This window comes from Chenopodium quinoa, unplaced genomic scaffold (genome assembly GCF_001683475.1).
Source record: "Chenopodium quinoa cultivar QQ74 unplaced genomic scaffold, ASM168347v1, whole genome shotgun sequence".
Classification (NCBI taxonomy): Eukaryota; Viridiplantae; Streptophyta; class Magnoliopsida; order Caryophyllales; family Amaranthaceae; genus Chenopodium; species Chenopodium quinoa.
This window is the reverse complement of record NW_018745068.1, coordinates 2649251-2673544: the sequence shown is the minus strand read 5'-3', so window position 1 is coordinate 2673544 and position 24294 is coordinate 2649251. Positions and strand designations below refer to the sequence as shown.

The 24294-nt window shown below is 35.8% G+C and overlaps 2 protein-coding genes across 2 annotated transcripts; one reads left to right on the top strand and one right to left on the bottom strand.

Annotated features, from left to right (window-relative positions):
• Positions 1 to 10167: 10167 nt before the first annotated feature.
• On the top strand, positions 10168 to 14857 carry LOC110709434 (peroxidase 57-like). The gene is made up of 2 exons (XM_021887653.1): positions 10168 to 10447; positions 13465 to 14857. Exons 1-2 carry the CDS (start codon positions 10205 to 10207, stop codon positions 14218 to 14220), a joined length of 999 nt encoding a protein of 332 aa, XP_021743345.1. The 5' UTR covers positions 10168 to 10204; the 3' UTR covers positions 14221 to 14857.
• Positions 14858 to 15381: 524 nt separating this feature from the next.
• LOC110709517 (dof zinc finger protein DOF1.3-like) lies at positions 15382 to 20768 on the bottom strand. Its single transcript, XM_021887738.1, has 2 exons — positions 18977 to 20768; positions 15382 to 16966 (listed from the first exon to the last, which is right to left on the bottom strand). Exons 1-2 carry the CDS (start codon positions 19094 to 19096, stop codon positions 16025 to 16027), a joined length of 1062 nt encoding a protein of 353 aa, XP_021743430.1. The 5' UTR covers positions 19097 to 20768; the 3' UTR covers positions 15382 to 16024.
• Between the last annotated feature and the right edge of the window lie 3526 nt (positions 20769 to 24294).

The following is a 24294-nucleotide window of genomic DNA, read 5'->3' as shown; positions in this document are numbered from 1 at the left end:
AGCATGTTTGGGCCTCGCATAGCACAACACACAGCATCATAAGCCATGCGTGCGTGTGTGGCTGTGTGTGCTAGCTAGCCATCGCATCTCGCGAGGCATGGCCTAGCAAAGCCCGCAAGCATCGCAGGCATGGTGCCTTGCGTGCTTGCTAGCATGCTAGGCGTGCTGCCCATCGCAGCCACGCACCAAGCACCAGCATCGCATAGTAGCGTGCTAGGCATGCTGGGCTATACGTGGTGCTAGGCAGTGGAACGCACTAAGAAGCAGCACGCTATGCATGCTAGGCCTCGCATAGCAGCAGCGCCCAGCATAATCACGCACAGCATCCCAGCGATGCATGCGTTGGCTGGCTGTGTGGCTGCGCATGTGCGAGGGTAGGCTGGCCAGCAGCCCAGCCTTGGTGCTAGGCGCCAGCTGGCAGCCTTGGCAGCTAAGGCAAGCTGCTAGCCTGCCACGTGGCTTGGTTAGCCGGTCAAGGGGAAGGGACCAAGGGTTGGTGGTTGGCTTGGGGAGTAAAGTGACTTGGTCCCCCCCTTGGGTGGTCCTCACCTTCTCTCTTCCTGATTATGCCACTTGTAGCTTGTAGATTGAGTTACATTTTATTTTGTTTTTGATTAAAATAAAATAGTGGAAAATGCAAATCTCCCACATTGATTGAGAATGGGAAATCAAGGTTCATTTCCCTATAAATACCCAAGTTTTGGGATTTGGGAAGTTGAGTGGAACTAAAAAGGCATCTCCTTGAATAAGTGAGAAAACCTTAAGTTCGTAATACTCTAGTTTTTATTGGTCAAGTCCCGACTAACCTTCGGGCCTAAGACCGTTCAGGTCGGGTTCGTGGGTATGAGCCGTTGGAGACCGTCGTTCTTGCGAGGTTTAGCTTCTCAAGTAAGAGCTCGGGTTCGAGCGAAGCACGCGTCAAGGGTAAGAACGTCTTTTCTCTTTCTCTTGTTTATTTTTAATTATGTGATTGCATGCTTAGTTGCCTTAATTAGTGGGCGAATCTTAGGCGGGTTTCTCTTCCGCGTAGAGTCGGACTTTACGAAACCCAACACGACTCATTTAATCCTTCGAATTTATTCGTCGCTTTAGTTCGGTTACACGATTGGGTGTTACCCGAAGGGTTCAATCAATATTAAGCTGTAATATTAATTATTCATTAATATTACTGATCGGAAGCGGCCTCCAGCTAGGCATACCAATCACTTGACCTTACTGAATAATTAGCTTTCTAATTAATGATGAACCCTCTATCGGAATAATACACTTGTTTGAAGGACACCATTTCTTTCATGTGGCTCACACCTTTGTTCCAATTCTCAGGGACTAGGGACAAGTAGAAAGCTAGCGAAGGGAGAAGTGCAACTACGGGTGGGCAACGGAGTAGGGATTGCAGCCGTATCATCCGTAAGAACATTTAGTTTTTCTTTGCCCTCGGGGTTTGTCTTAGAACTGGATGAATGTTATCATGTTCCAAGCATTACCAGAAACATTATTTCAATTTCGGCGTAAGATGCCAAAGGTTTTGAATTCCGGATAGGGGACAATAGTTGTTCATTTTATCTTGACAATGTTTTATATGGTACAGCATATTCAGAAAATGGTCTTTATGTGCTTCCACTAGTTAAACAACTTTATAATGTTAATGATACCACCAAAAGGGTTTAAACCAGTGAGTCGGATCAAACCTACTTGTGGCATTGTCGTCTTGGCCACTTAAACATCAAACACATCAAGAAACTCCTCCAAGAAGGAATTCTTGATTTATTCGACTTAGAGTCGTTTGAAAACTGCGAAGAATGTCTACATGGCAAGATGATAAAACAGACATTCTCCAAGTTAGGAGAAAGGGCTAGTGACTTATTGGGTCTCATACACACGGATGTATGTGGACCAATGAGCATAACCGCAAGAAACGATTATCGCTATTTTATCATAATCATGGACGACTATAGTAGACATGGCTATATCTACCTTATGTCGCACAAATCTGAATCCTTTGAGAAAATCAAAGAATTTCAGAGTGAAGTGGAAAATCATCTCGGCAAGAAAATAAAAGCCCTTCGATTGGATGAGGTGGCGAGTATTTGAGCTACAAATTTGTCGATCATCTGAAAGAACATGGTATTCTCTAAGAATTGACACCTCCCGGAACTCCACAATGGAACGGAGTGTCTGAGAGGAAAAATCAAACTTTGTTAAACATGGTTCGATCCATGATGGGTATTACCGATCTTTCTATCTCTTTTTGGGGACACGCACTTTAAACCGCGGCACTAACACTGAACCACGCTCCGTCAAAAGCTGTCGAAAAGACTCCATATGAATTATGGATGAAAGAAACCTCCACAGTTGTCTTTTCTTAAGATTTTGGGATGCGAAGAATATGTCAAAAGACTCATGTCCGACAAGCTTGCACCAAAATCTGACAAGTGTTTCTTTGTGGGGTATCCAAAAGAAACAAAGGGGTATTACTTCTACAACCAATCTGAGAACAAAGTATTTTTTGCTCGAGATAGTGTCTTTTTGGAAAAGGAGCATTTTTCCAAAATGACAGGTGGGAGGAAAATCGAACTTGATGAAGTTCGAGAAGATGAGCAACAAAGTCAAACTGACAAAACTGACATTCAAAGTGCTTTGGAAGCAGCTGTTGATAACAATCAGAGTCAAACCGACAATGTAAATGCTCAATCTATTACCCTGCGTAGGTCGCAAAGGCCAAGATCTCAACCAGACAGATACCTCGGTGTCGTCTTAACTGAGAATCAAATATCCTAGTTATGGATGAAGATGAGCCAGCGAAATACAAACAAGCTATGACGAGCCCCGACTCTGCAAAATAGCAAGAAGCCATGAAATCCAAGATGGACTCCATGTTTGAAAATCAAGTATGGGACTTGGTTGATTTGCCCGAAGGTTACACACCTATCGGTTGCAAATGGATTTTCAAGTTGAAAACCGCCAAAGATGGAAATTTATATATATACAAAGCTAGACTGGTGGAAAATGGTTACAGCAAAATTCACGGCGTTGATTATGATGAAACTTTTTCGCTAGTTGCATGCTTAAGTCTGTCCGGAGTATCCTAGAAATTGTCGCATATTAAGATTATGAAATATGGAAAATGGATGTCAAAACCGCCTTCCTCAATGGGATTTTGGAAGAAACTGTGTACATGACACAGCCTGAAGGTTTTATACATCCGAACAGTGTTGGGAAGGTATGCAAGCTTAAGAAGTCCATTTATGGATTAAAACAAGCAAGCAGAAGTTAGAAACTGCGATTCGATGAAGCCATTAGCAAGTTTGGTTTTATCAAGAATCCAGATGAGTCTTGTGTCTACAAGAAGGTCAGTGAGAGTGACATCGTATTCCTTGTCTTATATGTCGATGACATATTGCTTATTGGAAACAGCATTCCAATGTTGGAGTCTGTAAGGACTTGGCTTGGAAATGGTTTTTCAATGACGGACTTGGGAGAGGCACATTACATATTGGGCATCAAGATCTATATAAATAGATCTAAGAGGATTATTGGATTGAGCCAAAGTACTTATATTGATAAGGTACTAGCACAATTCAATATGGTGGAAGCCAAGAGAGGCCACCTACCCATATCTCATGGCATAAGTCTAAGCAAGAAACAGTGTCCGAAGACACTTGATGAGCGAGAGAGAATGAGTCAGATCCCATATGCTTCGCTTATTGGATCTATTTACGCCATGATATGTATGAGGCCAGATGTATTATACGCCTTAAGTGCTACGAGCCGATACCTAAAGTACCTGGAAAGGAACAAGGATAAATTTTTTGTCTACGGTGCGAGTAAAAACTTGGTTGTTGAAGGTTATATCGACGCAAGCTTCCAGACTAACAGAGACGACTTCAAGTCGCAATCAAGATACGTGTTCTGTCTTAAGGAAGAAGCGTTCAGTTGGAAAAGTGCTAAGCAAAGCACGATTGTAGATTCTACAACTAAAGTCGAGTACTTGGCAGCTTCAGAAGTAACTTAGGAGGCAGTTTGGATTCGTAAGTTCTTTGGTGAACTTGGTGTTGTACCCTCAATAAAGGGACCGATAGACCTCTATTGTGACAATAGTGGAGCTATTGCTCAGGCCAGGGAGACAAGGGGACTCCAGAAAGTCAAACATGTCATGAGGCGATTTCACATGACAAAGGAATGGAAATCCGAGGGTGAAATCAGAATTTACAAGATTGGAACATACGGCAATGTAACAGATCCATTCACTAAACCTTTGCCTCAAGTGAAACACAACAAGCACGTTGAGACAATGGAAATTAAGCATGTCGGAGATTGGGTTTAATTTTTCTGTTTGAGGCTAGGCTAAGAACATGAAGAAGAGAGAGAGAAAATTTTAGAGAGGGGTATTGATGATGATTGTTGGTGATCAAGCTTATTGATGATTGAAAATGGGGTGAAACGACCTCTATTTATAAGGAAAAAAGAGGGTCGAAGGATCAGAAAAGAGTCTGAATTCAAATCAAAGTAAAACAGATTCCATCGCGGCGCGACAGGCTTATTGCAGCGCGACAGCCCTGTCGTGGCGCGATGGCACTGTCGCTCAGCGATGGTTTTTGAAAAGATTGAATTCGTACGGAATCCGACTTCCAACGGAATTGGGTTAATCAAATTCCCGTACGTATTCTAGTTTGACTGGGATTAAAATCATTAAAAAATAAATGTTTTACCCAAAATAAAATTCTTAAATCTATCTTTTCAAAAACATGATAAATTAGAACGTTCTAGAGGATTCTAGAAGATAACAATAAATCCTAAGGGATTTAGGATCGAAAACAACCTTCTAAAGAATTCTAGAAGCCTGTAATAAATCCTAATTGGATTAGGAATGAGGTTAAGGTTAATGGACCCTCCACATGGTCATTGGATCGTAGGTAAGGCTTGATTTGGGCCCATTTTAGTATTTTGGCCATAACTTCTTCTTTATAAGTCGGATTTGCACTAGACGAAAAAGATAAAAAGGCATCGGTTCAAACCCCCCTTTGGCACCGGTTTTGAACCGTTGGGTATTTGAGGGATGCCAAATCCATGAAAATTTGACACCGGTTCAAAACCGGTGCCAACTAAAGCATTTAGCACCGGTTAACCGGTGCTAACTACAAGATTTTGCCAACTACCGTGGCGCGATTTTTTTTTATTCATTTTCAATACTATTGGCACCGGTTCAAAGCAAGAACCGGTGCAAAAAACCCCACTTTAGGCACAGGTTCTGGTCAAAACCGGTGCCAAAAAAAAAATTGCATTTTTTCACTTAAATTGATGTAGATACATTAACATATATATAAAGTTACATATTTTCATCAAAAAAGGCTGTAATATTACAATTTTCGTCCAAAAAAAATTAAATAATCCAGGCTGCTCTGCTGTTTCTGTTCTCCTGCGCTGCTGTGCCTCTGCCTGTTCATGCTAGCTGGGCATCTATTTGCTTCTATGGTTGTGTCTCTGTTATGTTCAGGCTGGCTGGGGGACTGGTTTGAGTTCTTGAGCTGCTGTGTTTCTGTTCTGCTCTGGTTAGGCTATGCTGGGTGTTTGCTGCTCTGCTGTAGTGCTGGGTGTTTGCTGCTCTGCTGTAGTGTTGCTTGCTGGTCAGGCTGCTGTGTTTGCTGGGTTCTGCTGCGTGGTCCTCTGTCTTGCGGTACTGGTGAACTGCTGTGGTGCTGTGCTGGTGACGCTCTGATGTGCTCCTGTTTGCTGGGCTGTCTTGCTCGTTATTGCTTTGATGTCCTAATGCAGTGAAGAAATAAACAATATAGGCAAGCTGATTCAACATACGTTTTGATGGGTTTGATTGATGGGGACATTCCGGGTCCAATAAACAATATAACCTTACCCTTCTTGTACTGGGTCACCTTGTGCTGGGTATGCTTTCTGCACTCCTTGTTCTTGCAGTAAGTCTTCTTCACCTTAGGTACATTCACCTGTCATCAGAAGCAATACGAATCAGAAGAAGTTCTCACAGATTACTCAAGTACCAAAATCAGATACCAATTGAATGAGTGATTAGTATAGAAATACAAATCAATATCAAACATCAGAACAAGAAACATCACAGCCCTCACTCCACAAATCCAAGATGTAAAAAGAGAGTTGGTCAGAACAAGAAATTAAAATCGCGGTACATATACCTCGTAACATGTATTTATTATAAACAACGTGCATCAGCTAAGTAATTAAAATCTGAACACAACATTTAACATCATAACAGTTGCAGCAGAAACATTCATCACAGAAATAACCTTAAATCAGAATCAGAACAATAATAAACCATTACAATGTCGGGCAATTAACATAAATGAGTCTAATCGATACATTTTGTTTGAAACAAAAAAGAAAATTACGAGTTCTTCAGATAGCACGAATTATTAATAGTATAGCTCGGATTTACAGAAATTTAAACTTTATATTGAAACAAAAATCGCACAAGTCGAATAAAAAATTAGTTTAGTTTTACAAATTCCAGCTTCAAATCTCTGTATATCCAAAGATTATTTAACACTATAACCTTATATTTAAACAAAAAATCGCACAAATCGAAGCAAAAATTAGTTTCATTCCACAAAATCTAACTTCAAATATTTATATATCAAAATTTTAATAAAATTTCATCGCCAAAATTGATGATAATTCAGCCGAAAAAGTGAAGATAATTCACTAAAACAACCAACAAAATATCGAAAAAAAATAAGCAAAATTCTAACTTTGAAGACTAAGAAACCAAGTAAAATTCACTGAATCTAATTAAAAAAAAAAAAAAAAAAAAAAAGAAACGCGAATCGTAAGATTAACAGCAAGAGTAAAGAGAGAGTGAGAACCATTGTTGCAGGCGACAGGAAGATAATCAGGAAGAACGAAAACACAGCAGCCAGACAGAAGCTCCCTGCAGACCCCTAAAACACAGCCTGCACCAGCACCTCGGCAACCCAGAAAACAAGAACTCAGCATCACAAGAACGCAGCAGCTCCAAGACACAACACAACAACACACAGCAATGCAACCCAGAAAAAACGAAAGCACAGCATCAGGCCAGAAACTCCCTACAGGCCCTGACAGAGACAGAAACTCCCTAGAGGCCCTGACAGAGACAGAACCAGCCAGCAAGACAATAAAAACAAAGACAAGCACACCATCCTGCACAGAAATGCAGAAACACAGCCCTAGCACTGCACCCAGCCTGCATCAGGAGCACAGCAACCCAGCAACTCAAAAAGTCAGCAACACAAATCAAAAAACAGCACTCAAGGCCCTAGCACAGAGACAGAAACATGAACATAAATCAGCATATCCAGATAAGAACACGAGCAGGGATCAGCAGGTCCAGCTAAGGCAGCAGGCAGACAAACATCAAAAGATCAGCAAGCTTACCAGACAGCTTCAGAGACCATTTAAACACAAACAAAAACAGGACCAGAATTCCAGCAACAACCAGAACATCAAACACCAGGCATATTACACTTTAACAATTGCACCCACTTGCAATGATTCCTATTCCAAGCCCTATCATCAATTGCTGAATTCTCCCCATCACCTCCACACAAATTGACTTACATAATTTCATAGGAAGGATCACAGCCTTGTCGAAAACATTATGCTTTCTCGAAAATTAATAATAGGCATAAACTCTAGCATCTTCAAGCAACATACCATGGTAATCATACCTCATTGATTATTACATATCGAAAACACAAAAGCAATGCCTAATTCAACACGACACATACAAAGTCCCTTTGATAGAAAAATAACAAATGCATAGTCAAGGTCACAACATTTCAATCTTAAACAAGAAAGTTATGAATTTAGATGATACTCACAGTGAAAGAGATGCTTAGAAAGTGTTTCATTGGGCATGAACTCAGCAACTAGCAATCTCTCATCACCCTCACAGCAACACCCAACTGAATTTGCCATTTTCTCACTTCTCAGCAACCCTACTGCTCTTGCTTCCTCCTACATTTTATATCAAAATCCAATCAAACAACCAACTATAAGATCATTTTGTACCATTTTTGCTACTAATAACTAGCACATATAAAAAACTATAAGAGCATTGGAAAAAATAGCCACTAACCTTTGAATTTGAACTCTTTTTTGAGGAGCAAACAAACTAGATCTACAATTCCTACAAATGATAGAATAAAAAATATTAAAATCAAAAAACTTAGGGTTTATGGTTAATTAATTGAAACTAAATTAGAAAAAAATAGAAATAAAACCAGAACCCTAAAATTACGAAATTGAAAACCAAATCAACGACAAACCCTAGATTGCGAAGGAATTCAGTAGATTAAGAAGACCACATTACCTCGAAGCTGCTTCAATGGAGGTGAGAAAGCTCAAAATCGGCTTCAATGGAGAATATAGAGCAAGAGTTCAATGGAGGCCAGAGATATGGAGAGAGAAGGAGGTGCTGCTTCAATGGAGTGAGAAAGCTCGTAAACCACTTCAATGGAGAAGGTGAAAATTCGGGATGGTGGAAGTAAGAGAATTGAAGGCGAAAACTAGAGCTAGGGAAAACAGAAGATGGAAAAAACGGGGGGAAACAAAGAAAGAAAGAAAAGCAGGAGCCCGGTTTTTTTTAATAAGTTGGCACCGGTTTGAACCGGTGCTAATTAAATGATTGGCACCAGTTTTGGTTGGAACCGGTGCCAACACTGATTTTTTCAATCCCGCCCATTTCTTTTGGCACCGGTTTTTAGGCTAAAAGGGGCGTGCCTATTTCATTTTTTCTACTAGTGTTGGGCTTATAATATATTGTTGAAAAGCTCTTTCCAAACCCCCATTCAACTAAATAATAATTGGACCAAGATTATAGACCAAAATAATCTGGTTTGGACGTTTTATAAAGAGGACACGAAATGAATGATTTTCAAAGACACGAAATGAATGATTTTGGATTAAAATATTTTAAGGAAGGTTAGAAATAACTAAGGCTTAAGGGAAATTCACAAGACTCTTTAACTCTTCACCTAACTTGATAATCAAAAACGTGAAAGGTACTCATCACTGTGTTTGGTTTTTGGGGAGACACAATCAGGTGTCTAAAGATACTTTAGATTACACTGAGTGTAAATGTATACTTTACCTATTATCTTTAAATATTAACAAGTATAAAATTTCTAAAAAATTTAATACTCCTTCCATTTCATAATGATGTTCCTGTTTACGTAAATCGATGCAAGTTTTTACCTATCTTTGACCGCAAATATCTTTTATCTCGTACTAGTAAAAATTATAAAAGTTAAATATTAATAAGGTACTCACTAAGACGAATCAAACTAGATCCCACATGACTACATTTGTTCTTATAGATTGAGAGAAATTTAGAAGATTCTCTCTTATTTTTTAAATGTCAAAGATTCCAAATAGGAATCATTGTGGAATAGAGGGAGTATTATAAAAATATACATTAAGAGATTTTTACACATGATCCCACGTGAGTTTGATAAAAATTACTCCCTCCGTCCCATAATGTAGTTTTTGTTTGTGTTTTTTCGCGATATTTAAGAAATAGGAGGAGAAAGTGGATGAAAAACATTAATAAAAGTGAAAAGTACAATCATAGACAAAAGTTAGAGAGAGAAGTGAAAAAAGTACAAGGCATGTGCAAATTTCAAAGGTAAATTAGGAAGTACAATGAATAAAGTTAAAAAGGTGAGGGTGTAATGGTCTTTACATACTATCCAAAAATAGAAACAGGAACGACATTTTGAAACTCCAAAATAGAAAAATCGGAACTATATTATAGGACAGAGGGAGTATAAATTACAAAATTTACTCAAAGAAGAATTGTGAATAGAAACTTTAAGAATTAGAGTAACTTTTTATCATGTCAATTTTAACATATAAAACGGTACAATTTTATGTCACTATTAATTGAACGTGAGATAATGAATGGAATTGTCAATAATGACAAAGGCTTCTATCTCTATTTCTTGTAATCCATATACTAAATGTCTATATCTTCTTTAACTTTTTATCTTCAGCCCCTTTTCTTATAGAGTTTTATTTTGCCTCAACTACACTCTTTAAATTTAATTTCATAATATTAATAAAATAATTAAATAAAATACATTCTTTTAAGTTTATTTGATTATATATACCCACTTTATCTAGCCACTATCAATTAAACTTATTAATTCAACAACTACAAACACGTTTATACAACTTTATGCATGAAAGCTTATTAATCCAAAGAACCATGGTGAAAAACTACAACTTCATGAAAGCTTCTTTGGTATACCTTTGCGTCACTTGTCCTCTTACTCTAGCTTCTCTTCGAGTTGGTTTCTATAAAAACTCTTGCCCTTCGGTTGAATCAATTATTCGCGATATTGTGGAACGTCGTTTTGTTGAAGATAAGTCTGTTGCTTCAGCCTTACTTCGTATGCATTACCATGATTGTTTTATCAGGGTAACAAGTTCATTTATTTTCCTCTCTTTCAGCCTTAATTGCATGTTTAATATTTTTATTAATAGTTTGATTATATAATCGTTTGTAATGAATTATGTTACTTGTACCATATAATGAAAGATAATCATACTCGTATGTATGTAATAAAATTTCCTCAGCCCACATTATTTATTTATTTTTTTTCTGGGAAGGGATGTTTATTTGACTATTAGTAAATGATTTTTTCTAATTTTACTAATATGAGATTATAGAAAGCTACACTTTGATTTGTTATTATTTTTGTTAAATTCCCAAATTGTAAAATATGTCAATCAAAGGCTCACGCTTTGAAACAAAAAAAAAAGGGGAAAAAAAAAATCCTATTTTTTCTCCTCAACTATTGAGTTCTTAATCAGTAGTAAGTAGTAACTCTGCATGCTATGTAGAGTATCGATGGATACTTTGAGAGTGGGAGAAGTATAAAGGAAATATTTATCATCAATACATTATTAGGTTTTTGGTATGCATAAATAAACTCTTGTCACAAATTTAAGCAAAAATGTTCCACCATTCTTTTTTATTAGTAATGTTTAAAATTTTACACTATTCACACAAATCCCCTTTAATTGTCTTTTGTGATTTACAATCTTCTCATTATGTTAGATTTGGTATGCTTAAATATACTCCAGACCAGTCCCAAAATTTAAGTTAGCATCTTCCACCGTTAAATGTCACATATATTATTCAAAATAAAAACGGTTATTTCACCAAGTTTTTTTTAACATTCACCAAATGCCATCAAGTATTTACAAATTCACCAAATGCCACCGAGTTTTTAAAAAATTCACCAAATGTCATTAATGACTAATGGTCTCCGTTAGTCATTAGGATTAAATCATGACACGTGTCATGATATGATTGTTCATTTTAATCATTTATTTTAAATAATAAAAATAATACTTTTTTTCTCAATTTTCGTGACAAAAATTGCTCGGGTAACATTTTGGGGGTCTTTTGACCCTTTATGGATTCAAATTAAGCTCGGAATTGACAAAAAAATAACGTAAATGCCCCGTTTTGTGTGCCAAAAATTAACTTGATTAGTGTGTCGCTATTTTTTAACCATTAAAATTGACCGGGTAAGGTTTTGGGGGTCATTTTGACCCTTTACGGATTCAAATTAAGCTCGAAATTGGCAAAAAAATAACTGAAAAGCCTCATTTTGTATGTCGAGATCATAATTTTTTTGCTGGAAAAATTGCAAAACGGAGTATTTACGGTTTTTTTTTTTTTTGGCAAATTCCGAGCTTAATTTGAATCCATAAAAGATCAAAATGACCCCCCAAATCTTACCCGGTCAATTTTCATGGTTAAAAAATAACGACACGCTAATCAAAATATTTTTCGACACACAAAATAGGACATTTACATTATTGTTTTGCTAATTCCGAGCTTAATTTGAATTCATAAAGGGTCAAAATGACCTCCAAAATTTTACTCGAGCAATTTTCGCCACGAAAATCGAGAAAAAATATTATTTTTATTATTTAAAATAAATGATTAAAATGAACCAATCATATCATGACACGTGTCATGATTTAATCCTCATGACTAACAGAGTTAACGGCTGTTAGTCATTAATGGCATTTGGTGAATTTTTTAAAAGATCGGTGACATTTGGTGAATTTGTGAAAACTTAATGGCATTTGGTGAATTTTTAAAAAACTCAATGGTATTTGATGAAATAACTGAAATAAAAATGTCACATATATAACAAAAGATCGACTTTTGGTAAGTTTATTTTTACTCGTATACTATTCCAATCTTCTCTTAATAATGTGATATCTTAACAACCTCCATGAAAATACTTGCTTAAAGTTATAACCCCCAAAAGAAAACAAGTATTCCTAAATCGGGAAATAATTGTTTGAATGTGCCAACTTACTCGGTATATGTAATCCTAGATTCATTTCTGTACGTAATAATTTATCTTGTAAATAAAATAGTAAAGTAGTAAACCATGCATGATGATCAATTGATCATTTAACACAAATTTTTATATGTGGCTAGTAGTGTGGCCACTTCACAATAAGAGAATTAATTAAGTACGGAGTAATAGGATATTACGGTGATGAGCAAATGAGGTTACCTTGATGTATGTGAGTTACTTAAATAAAAAAAGGTATTACTCTCTTACATAAGTGGAACCATTCTTTCAAATTTTTTAAATAAAAAAATAGGGGTTACTCGAATGAACAAATGGGGTTACTTATTTCTAAATTAGTTGATATTACTCATATAATGAATTGGAGTTACTTTAATGGACAAAATGAAGTTACTCTTATGAATAAATAGAGTTACTCATATATATAAATAAGGATTTGTTTTATAAATTAATGTGGCCACACTGTGTGGATAGCCGCATAAAAGACTTACTCACCATTTAATTAATCCCACTATTTCTTTTAATTGCACTCTTTGAATAGGACCTTTTCAGTCTTTTCACACATAAATTTGAACATTCTTAAATCATACATTGTATATAATTATAAATTGTTGATATTTCAAAACTATGTAAAACGTAACTAATCCAATAACGTACTCGTATTACATATATGGATTTGAAGTAGGGCCGACTATGGGCTGTACAAATAGCCCAATAAAACAAGGCCTCAAATTTTCTAGGGCCCAAAATATGGAACTTTAATTGAAGTTAAAACAAATGTCTAGTGAATCTTTATTATTACTTACATGTTGGTTAGATTGGATAATTTTATTAAGACTTTATATATAACTAAAGAAGTGTGAATTGAACGAAATATTTAAAATAACTGTTCATTAGGGCTTGATAATTTTTTTCTTATAGCATAGTGCCTCCTGAAAAGTTTAAGACGGCCTTGATTTAAAGTTTACTACGCAAAATTGCAAAAAATCATGTCAGAATAATATACTTGTGTATAAAATGCAAAAAGTCAAGTGATGCATTTTTAAAGAAATCGATTGATAGAGTACTCCTCAAAATTTCTTACTTTTAGCAGGGTTGTGATGCTTCTCTGCTCATAGACTCAACCCACAGCAACCAAGCAGAGAAAGCAGCAGGGGCTAACTTTGGTGTTCGAGGATACGAACTCATAGACAAAATCAAGGCCACCCTAGAAGATAAGTGTCCACAAACAGTCTCTTGTGCAGACATCATAGCACTAGCAACTCGAGATGCTGTAGGCCTAGCAGGAGGCCCAAAGTACGACGTGCCAACAGGCCGAAGAGACGGGCTCATTTCAAGATCCAGTGAGGTGAACCTGCCCGGCCCATCATCCACTGTCTCGGAGGCTCGACTAGCCTTTAAAGCTCATGGGTTAACCCTCAATGAGATGGTCATAATCTTGGGAGCTCACACTGTTGGAACTGCTCATTGCAGTTTCTTTCAGGACAGGCTATCGAACTTTCGAGGAAGTGGTGCAGCAGATCCTAAAATAGACCAAGAATTGCTCAAGAAGTTGAAGAAGATATGTGGGTTAAAGAGTGAGGATCGTACTGCATTTTTAGACCAAAACACGTCGTTTGTGTTTGATAACATGTACTACAAGCAGATTGTTAGGCGGAAAGGTGTGCTACAGATTGACCAGGCGATTGCAGAGGACAAAGCGAGTTCTGTGTTTGTAGCAAAGTTGGCTGCAAATAATGGGTTGTTTCGACGACATTTTACAAAGGTGATTGTCAAGCTAGGGAGTTTGCTAGTGCTTGAGGGTAATGAAGGGGAAATAAGAAGAAATTGTAGAGTTCAAAATGGTTAAAAAAGTTTAGTATGTTGGACTTGTATGATACAGTAATACCTTAGGAAAAATTCCTAGGCATTTCAATACATAATAAACTTCTGAAGAGACTGTTAAATGCTCAATCATGATTTAGTATGTATACTTAGTAGAATGAAAGTATTTTCAATATATGTCATCCTCATCAACAATCATCATGTTCGTTCATTCAATCATTCAGAATTACAAAATTGATACTTGGTTGTAAGAACCTTCTCTAAAAGATAAGCTCATCATGCTCAAATCTCAATGCTTGTTATAATAGATGTAAAAATATTAACAAACAACGACGAAAAAGAACACAGATATACATGGTTCATTAACAATAAATTAACATCCACATGTAGGCAACATAATCTTGAGGAATAATACAAATTACAGTATATGATGGCCTAAAAAAGAGTTTATATAGTACTCCCAAAACAAAAACGAAAAAGGCCTTAAAAACAAGCCTAAACATAAAACCGTAGCCCAATATAGCAGGAAATTACTAAATCCCTATGCTAGGTCGTTCATAAGGGATAAGGGTAAACATATTGTTCAAAGCATATTCTAACACTCGGTTAGAGATTAGAGATCAAGACATTCCAAATCATTCTGAATGTAAAAGGGCAGTTTATGGTAAGGGGGAGAAAAATGAATGCCTACACATTATTTCTTTTCCCTTTCACCATCCTATATCCAAATACGTCCAAACATAAACTAAAGGAAAACACAGACGTCATTCAAATTTGAGTATGATGGCTCAGTAAATATATTTGCCGCTAATTTCATACAGGTTCATAGTGAAAAATAAGAAAAGAAAATGTTAACTTTTACACGGGTATCTTATGTTATTCGTATGTGTTTTTTTTTTTAAAAAAAAAAAGGCAAGGAGAATGACCTTGATCAGACAAAGTGACCTTCACCAAGCAAGCTTGATTATGTATGACTATTAATTGCAATGCATATCTAATAGACTAATTGTACAATACCAAATAATTGTTTTTCTTCATTGCTTTTGTGTTGCTTATATAAGTTGGTGTAATTCAAGGAATCAAATGTCACGATGCAGTTCGAACAGTACATGCATACAACATATGCTCGACTGTTTCGAGCTCTTTGGAGCAAGTGTCGATCTAGAAATTGTTTAAGATGTATAGATTTAAATGGAAAGAGTATTCATCACTTTCATCAGAGAACAATGGAGTCATCAAATTAAACAGCAAGAGTCCTTAGCTTTCAACTAAGGAACAAAAAGAAAAAATCTTCTTTATCATTTAGCTACATTTTTGTCAACAATTGCCTGAAAAGTAGCTAGTTTGTAGATGAAAAACTACTACTACATCCCAACATTCTTAGAACAATTTTTTCACTTTACCTATGAAAAGGCAGATTTTAAAAATCCACACAAGACCTTGCTTTGGATGATAACTACATGTCATTGATTCAACCACCCAACTTGTAAGACAAATCGGATCATCTGACAACTGACATTTCAGCTGTATGTCTGTTTCTTCAAGTACTGCATCTTCCTAGTCAGATTTATGCGATTTCTGTCACATCAACACGAAAACTTTTCTGCTGCACTATGGTAACAGGAAAAGTTGAATGGAAGCATGATGCATTCCACCAAATTTCCTGCTTGAGTCTCTAATGACCACTTTTGCGCGTGCTCAATCACAAGATTTCGGACATGTAAAACTGCAGCCATTGAACAGCCATCACTTCTGTTAGATTGACAAACTCCTGTACATGCCCCTTCTTTCAAATCTTGATCGCCAAATACTTGCAGAATGATAATTTTTCATGCATCATCTACATGAATTTTTAGTATTTTTGGAGTTAAGCTCTCTTCAAGTCTACGATCTTGTGATGAATTTATATCTCTATAATGCTTGCCTAGAACTTGCAGATGACCGCTAGTGGGAGAAACACACCCATTTGACATAGGTAATGATAAATTTTCCGACCCAGCAACCCAAACAGCAGGGATGTAGTTCATATACGCAGTAGGAACTATCTGATAAGAAATATTAGGTGTGGCAGATACAGGAACTGCCAAAGAAACTGAACAATTAGAATGAGGGCTTGAAGTAGTAACCTGCGAAGGAACAATGTAATGATACAAATGGTGTTGCGAAGGAATATCACTGTTGATCCCTCCTATCTGAGAGTATCCATTATTCTGTCTGTTGGACGACATGTTTGGCGTGGAACTGTCACATTGAGGTGATTGGGGACCGAATTTGAGGAACATTTCTTTTGGACTAGAGCCCGTACAGGAAGTAGAAGATTCTTCGCAAGATCGTAGTTCATTGGCTGAGTCCCCAACCTCAACCATTAATGTGTCTCCGCCATCAGAGGATGCAATTACTTGACGGTATTGAGAAGCTAAATGCTTATTTCTCCGCCGCCCTGCACCAACAGGGACATTTCTGACAGTACCTCCCGCTGTCCAATACCTTTGACAGCTTTTGCAGAAGTGTCTAGGTTGATGGACATTGTAGTTATTGAAGTAGCAGAATTTAGTATCTGAGCTGTTACAACGCGGACATGGAAGGATCTTGTCCGGTCTTCTCATTTGTTTTTGTTCTCCCGCGCCATCAGAGTCTTCCTGGTAACCACTGGGCTTCATAGTTGCTTGTGAAGTAATTGACTGTTTCATGGAAACAACCTCATGCTGCATAGAGTTCTCGTTTTCTAATTCCACTGTTTCTTTTTTCACCATGAAGCTGGATCCATTGTCCTACAACTCAGAAAAATGACAACTTAGAAAATACACTAATCAAGGTTGAACAATCTCAGAATGAAAACAAGTATATTCCTCTAAAACATATCACATAGAAGTTCATTCATCTACTATGTAACGGAACCAGATAGGAACATTCTAATATTCAAGATGATGAGAACCTCAGCAGACAGCAAATGTAAATCCACAATTGATCATGTATACAAGTTGTCAGATGTCTCTCCGTCACTTGAAGACTTTTCACCAAGATTCCAAGGAATAGAATTTCAAGCTTAATAAAGAACAAAGATGCAGGACACAAGAATGTGGTGAAAGATTAAGTATAAATAAACACTAGAATAAAGTTTAGGAAAATAGGCATGTCTAAGATCTTTTAAATCGATGAGATAACAATAAAATGCAATTCCCCCACCCTCATACAAAAAAAAAAAAAAAAAAAAAAAAAATAGAGAGAGAGAGAGCCTCATAAAGTTATTCGGCAAGGGAGTTGATATGAGTGATTGATAGCAGCAGAATACATTTATTTCGTTGAAATAGTACTAGTCTTCCCAGCCAATGGTCTCATTACAATACAACCATCCAAATACAAGGTTTCTAAATCATACACATATAAAACTGAACTTGTAAGGAGTTGGAAGAGGCACTAGAATAATGCTATAGCAGATAGCGTTGCACAGCAATTCAGATTCACTGAAATGCAAATCCTCTGAACAAACCGAACTTGAGGGTATCACAAGAACCCGGGTGAAAAAAATATATGTGTGTCCTATCATAATTGGCTTTTGTGTGTTGTGAACTAGTCAACTAACATTTGTGAGTGGTAATTCAATGAATGTTGAACTTCATGATAGGCTATGTTACTCAAAACTTAAGTACCCAGGTCAAATTCTTGAGAATCCTACATGTGTATGCACACTTAACAATTCATTTAGAGCCAAAATCATAAAAAGTTTACAGATATTATCTGAGTTTGACAATCACACAAATACTCGTAAATGAATAAACTGGTCTGAGGTTACATCTTACATGTCAGGAACTCTTGAAGCTGATCATTACAGATTAGACTGCAACTGTGCATTGCAAAAAACCATGGCTCATGCCGATGGATGTGACAAAGTTTTAGGCTACCCCAACCCTCCCCCTTACCCGAATGAAGCTTAGACAGCCAATGAGTGGCAATACAGGCAAAAGAGCACTCATAGGCTGACCAGTAGCCCAGCAATGCAAACATCAAACTTTCTTTGGAACATAGAGATTTCAGGACCACTTAACACCAAATTAACAATTTCAAAACACACTCTTCCTTGTTCATCTCATTCAAATGCTAAAATAATTTCCCCAACGAAAATTTTGATCATCACCAACTTATATTCATTTGACCCAAACTTACGCCAAATTTTATCATACAACCAATTGTACCTTGCAATGTAAACTTTTTCTCACAAAAGCTCATTTGCACAAATGAGCAAAGTAATTTTGTTCATCTTATTTTCTCATTTCCCTTAGTTTTTCTTACCAGTACAAAATGAGCAAATTTGTCAAATAGGAGTAAAGCCGATATCCTCATTTGTGCAAATGAACAAAACTAGTTTGCTCATTCTGTCATTCATGCAAATGAGCAAATTGGACAACCAGTTGTATGGTGAAGATGTCACTAAATTACAACTCATAAGAAAACTAAACTTTTATGGAACTATGGAAGTATTCATTAAATACAAGAATATCACCAAAATTGCATATATACACTATAAAATGACTAGTGAAATAAAAAATCAAGCTGAGAAAAACCCACTTAAAATAACCCTTTAAAAACAACATTAACAAAACCCATTTACCTAAAACCCAGAAAAATATACTTGTACATAAATTCATCAAATAATACATACATTTATATATATATATATATATATATATATATATATATATATATATATATATATATATATATATATATATATATATATATAAACAATAAAAAAGCAGCCAAAAAGTAGTCAAGAAAAATACCTTATATTCAGAGCCTTCTAAAAACTGGGTTTCAGGCAAAGAAATTGTTCTTCCAAATAACTTGATTGCTGAATCCTTATTTGCTACTGCTACTGCTACTGACATATTTTCTTTGCTCATTTTTTGACTCAAAATTCAATTCTTAACTTAATTTCATAACTTAAAAAAAAAATAATTTTATAGACCCAGATAAAAGAAACACAACATAAAAGACACTTTTTCAGTCTTGTAAAAATCCCACAAATCAGTTGAGAAAGTTGTTTTAAAGTAAATAAAGAAGGAAAAAAGAACCTGAGAAAAAGAAAGAAATTAAAATAAAGCCTATAAAACTCACTTTCTCATAGGAAAAAATGCTCTTTTTCTCTTTTTTTGTTCTTTTTTTTAAAAAATGTGGTTGGGGAGAACCAATAAAGCACGAAGAACGTGAAAGAAGAAGATGATTGAGTAACTCAAATCAATATTTTCATGCTAATATTTTATGCAATTTGTAACCGCTTTTGTGCACATTTTTGCTTTTTCTTTTTTCCTTTTTAAGGCTTTCACTTTTTAAAATCCTTTTACAAACCATTTTTTTTTTAAAGATATTTAATACAACATTTCATTAAGTGGAACGCTAAACGTCACCCTTAAATCTCCAATTAATGCCCGAAAATTAACCTAAAATTACTTGCTTATCCTTGTTATAAAAATAATTAATTTTACCAATCTCAACGATTTTACTCCCCAAAAAATTTGACTGTTATTTTTGGTGGCTTATGAGCTTTTACCTCCATTGAAGCATTTCTCCATTAAAGTGGGCTTATGAGCTTGCTTATGAGTGTTCTCCTCCATTGAAGCATTCTCCATTAAAGGTGGGCTTATGAGCTTTTTCCCTCATTGATGCAGTCTGGCATTATGAGCTTTCTTCATATGGACTACGCCATTGAAGCACCACCATTAACCCCACCGCCACCACCACTATCTCCTCGCCAGCCACCACCACTAACACCAACATTCACCAGGCCTACCACCACCATTCTGATTTTTTTTTTTTTAAAAAAAAAGGAAACACCCAAAAAATCTCGTAACCCGTAGGTGAAAACACCTGGATTTTTCTTTCCCACCTGCAGGTTACGAAATATTTAGGCGATTCCAACAAACCACCTGAAAATTTCGGAACTTGTATGTAGCAACGAGAAATTTAGGCGTTTTCACCTGGCAAGATTGCGAGTTACGATATTTTCGGCCGTTTCTCAGCCACCAACAGAAACTCCACCGCACCCCACCTATCTTCTCTACTACCAATTCCTTAAACTTTAAACTCTTAATTTTGTTGTTAATTAAGGATTTCCAGTCCATAGGTCCAAATCTCTATATTGTATATTTGTTAAGCAATTTATTTTTTTTATTTTTTATTTTTTGCAATTATCAATCATATATATAATGCGGGAATGATTATATGTTCAATGGATTCTCATAATTTTGTCATTTTTTATTGTTATATCACTTATATGTGTATAATGTATTAGAATGATTGTGTATTCTATGGATGAATGATCATAAGACAACTTTAATGGAGATTGGAGAAGTCAGATGTGATTTCTATGGATGAGAGTGAGAAGGAAAAGAAGGAGAGATTACAGAAGGGTAAAAATTCTCCCAAACTTGTTCTACACCGAAAGGTACTAAACTAGCGGGGTGATGAGCAACTGAATTTTGAGACCAATTTTTATTTTTTATTAGACATATAGGACACGGAAACATATATGGGCATATAATTCAACCGATATATAATTCCACCGACATATTGGCCAATAATATTTTTAATTATCAGTGAACATATATAAAAAGTAAATATTTCACCTGTTCTTTTTTACTTGATCTAGTTTGACTTTTACAACATACAATCAAACATAAGATTACGTACCTTTGACCGTTTTTTGTTATTTATACATAAGGAATAACATTGTTGTGTGGATTCTATTTATATTGCCTCAATATAATTCTTACAGTATCATAATTTTTATCTGTTATAAATTTTACTTACCAAGAATTTAAGATATTACACCTTAAATTTATGCACTGGCAAACGTGATTAATGAATCAGGTCAAATAAAAAAAAAGGATGAAGTACTTGAAATCATACATTGAAATAGATGAGGATCGATTGATTTAGGTCATGTTTTTGATATGTGCGGAACATAGACAAAAATATATAAAATATAAATTTGAGAAATAAAGTAGAAAAATAGATGAGATGAACACACAGATATACGTGGTTAGGTCAATAAGACCTACGTCCACAGGGTAAGGGATAGTATTTTCTTATTAGCTTTCATGGAGGATAAACAAGAGATAAAACAAAGGAGATACAACACTCTCCATCTCAGAAAATATCTTAATGGAGTTACATATTGGCTTGAATTGGCTAGGCTAATTAATTTTTAGCACTTCTAATTGTCTACCCAACGGCTCCTTATATAACATAAGCAAACCCTAAAAAAACTTTATATTATTCCTCAAGGAATATCATTAGTAGCCGTCATAAGAAAAGATATAATTTTAATAAATATCCCATAAATTATCCTAGAAGAACCGAACTACCGAGCTATAGCTTGACAGCTAGCTCAAGCCTGCTGCAAGTCTTCATAGGGCCGAGCTATAGCTCACTCGCCTAAAGATATAGCTCTCCCGCTCGTCGCAATTTTTCAGCTTCGCCAGGTTTTCGTAAAACAGCCATAACTTTCTTGTTTCTTATCGAAATTGGGCATATGACCTATCTTGGAAAGCTCTTAAACAAGCTATCACCTCCAACTTGAATCACCTCAAGATTACTTCTGGATTGAGAGATATGTACGTTTGAAGTTGACCCTTTGCCATTGTACTAGATTTCAAGTCATTTTTACAAATCTCCACCTTGAATTGAAATCTATCAACAAACCAAAAAAACCAGAAAATCATGAAAGCATCTATCCATACCGTAAATCAAATTACCAAAGAAGTCCCAGAAGGAATGGACTCCATATCAAACAAATAATTTGAGCACTAGTATAAAGTTAAGAGACATCCAACGGGTAAACCAATAACATGTGAATCGGCGTGTCTCCGATCACACAATCCCGTAACGCCAATATACGGCCTAATGAGAGCATAATGTCACAACACATCAAGCATACTTGAGATATGCATACAAAATCGACCCATCTCTCTCTAAACCACCTTTCATCAAACACGTCTCTAAGAAGAACACCAAAAAAAAAATCCTAAGCACGCAATAGATACAAGGTGAGCACTTTTCCTTCATTGTGCATCCAACCATAATCAAGATTGCAAAATAAATCAAAAGCAACCAATGACCAAAAACTCCAATCCTAAATATGGTTTCCCAAATTCACCAACATCTCAAAAAAAATTCAACAAAAATAAGTTCATTGAGAATTTGAAACCATGGCCAATCATTAAGTTTTCAATAACCATAAAGCAAACGAGACATAAACGAATTACCTTCAAGATCACAAAGATCATATAAATTTATCACCATAGTCTCTCAAACTATCCCCTTCAAAATTTGGAATAACATCATCTTCAAACACCAAAAGTCGAAACATCGACAAATCAAATATTTCTCAAAAAAATATTCAGAATTTTGCTATCAAACAAAATATCAAACACTCCAAAAAACCTAAAACCTAAATTAAAATTTCTATAACTAAGCTCTTGATACCAATTTGTTAGGAAATAGATGAGGATCGATTGATTTAGGTCATGTGTTTGATATGCGCAAAACATAGACAACAATATGTAAAACATAAATTTGAGAAATAAAGTAGAAAAATAAATAAGATGAACACACAAATATACGTGGTTCGGTCAACAAGACCTACGTCCACAGGGTAAGGGATAGTATTTTCTCATTAGCTTTCATGGAGGATAAACAAGAGATAAAATAAAGGAGATACAACACTCCATCTCACAAAATATCTCAATGGAGTTACATATTGGCTTAAATTGGCTAGGCTATTTAATTTTTAGCACTTCTAATTGTCCACCCAACGGCTCCTTATATAACATTAGAAAACCCTAAAGAAACCCTAAATTATTCCCCAAGGAATATCATTAGTAGCCGTTATAAGAAAAGATATAATTTTAGGAAATATCCAATAAATTATACTAGAAGAACCGAACTACCGAGCTATAGCCCGTCAGCTAGCTCAAGCCTGCCGCAAGTCTTCATAGGGCCGAGCTATAGCTCACTCGCCTAGAGCTATAGCTCGCCCGCTCGTCGCAATTTTCCAGCTTTGTCAGGTTTTCGTAAAACAACCATAACTTTCTCGTTTCTTATCGAAATTGGGCATATGACCTATCGTTGGAAAGCTCTTGAAACAAGCTATCACCTTCAACTTGAATTGTCTCAAGATCACTTCTGGATTGAGAGATATGTGCGTTTGAAGTTGACCCTTTGGCATTGTACTAGATTTCAAGTTATTTTTAACGGTTACAATTTAGATAAGTACTTTTTGTATTATGCTTGATTACAAAGGAGTACTATATAACACAACGAGGTCGAATTGATATTTATATTATAATTTGTATGTGAGTAATGTAAAAGTCAAATTTATTAAAGTACTACTTAAATTAAGTGGGTGGAGTTAATAGTGTTAATTCTCTTTTGGATTGGGTTTTTTCTTATTTAATTATTATCATTAACATTTATTAGTTTAATATTCTTAAAAAGGTTGGTCATTTAGAGGTGGGGGATTGAATGATTGATATGGTATTATGGTAATTGTATGTTGTAATCTACTGTAGTGACTAGTGAGTAGTGGTTGTGAGGATTGAGCACGTCATTTCGCCAAAAAGTAGGAGCTTTAGACTTTAGAGACACCAAAAACAGTAAGAAAACTACACTATTTTGTATGAGGTGGGACCCAGTAGAGAACCAAAATAAAGTATTTGCGGCCATCTTTTTAGGGTCACTTTTACCGCCGACGTAGTTGTCAGATACTCTCACGCAATTATCTTTTGGAAATTTTCTTACGTAGTATTTTTTTTTTCTTTTTTCTTTTTCTTTTTCTTTTTATTAATATAATTCTTTTTTTTTTTTGAAAGATATTAATATAATCCCATTAACTCTTTTTTTTTTTTTTTTTTTTTTGACAAGAAGATCTTATAAATAAAGCAACAATACAAAACACACAAGACGACTAAAACAACATTAAGCAACAAAAACCCAGGAAGGACCAACGCGAGTGCGCTTCACACGAGCTAATTTGCTGGACTCCAAATCGAGAGACAAAGATGAAGTCGGACGTCACTTTGAGCCTACATGATCCACCCTG

Bases quoted from the DNA above. Each gene is read 5' to 3' on its own strand.
- LOC110709434 (XM_021887653.1), top strand. From the start codon at position 10,205: ATGCATGAAAGCTTATTAATCCAAAGAACCATGGTGAAAAACTACAAC. The intron at 10,448-13,464 runs GTAACAAGTTCA...TACTTTTAGCAG, and splicing joins ACCATGATTGTTTTATCAGG to GGTTGTGATGCTTCTCTGCT.
- LOC110709517 (XM_021887738.1), bottom strand. From the start codon at position 19,096: ATGAGCAAAGAAAATATGTCAGTAGCAGTAGCAGTAGCAAATAAGGAT. The intron at 16,967-18,976 runs GTATTTTTCTTG...TCTGAGTTGTAG, and splicing joins TAGAAGGCTCTGAATATAAG to GACAATGGATCCAGCTTCAT.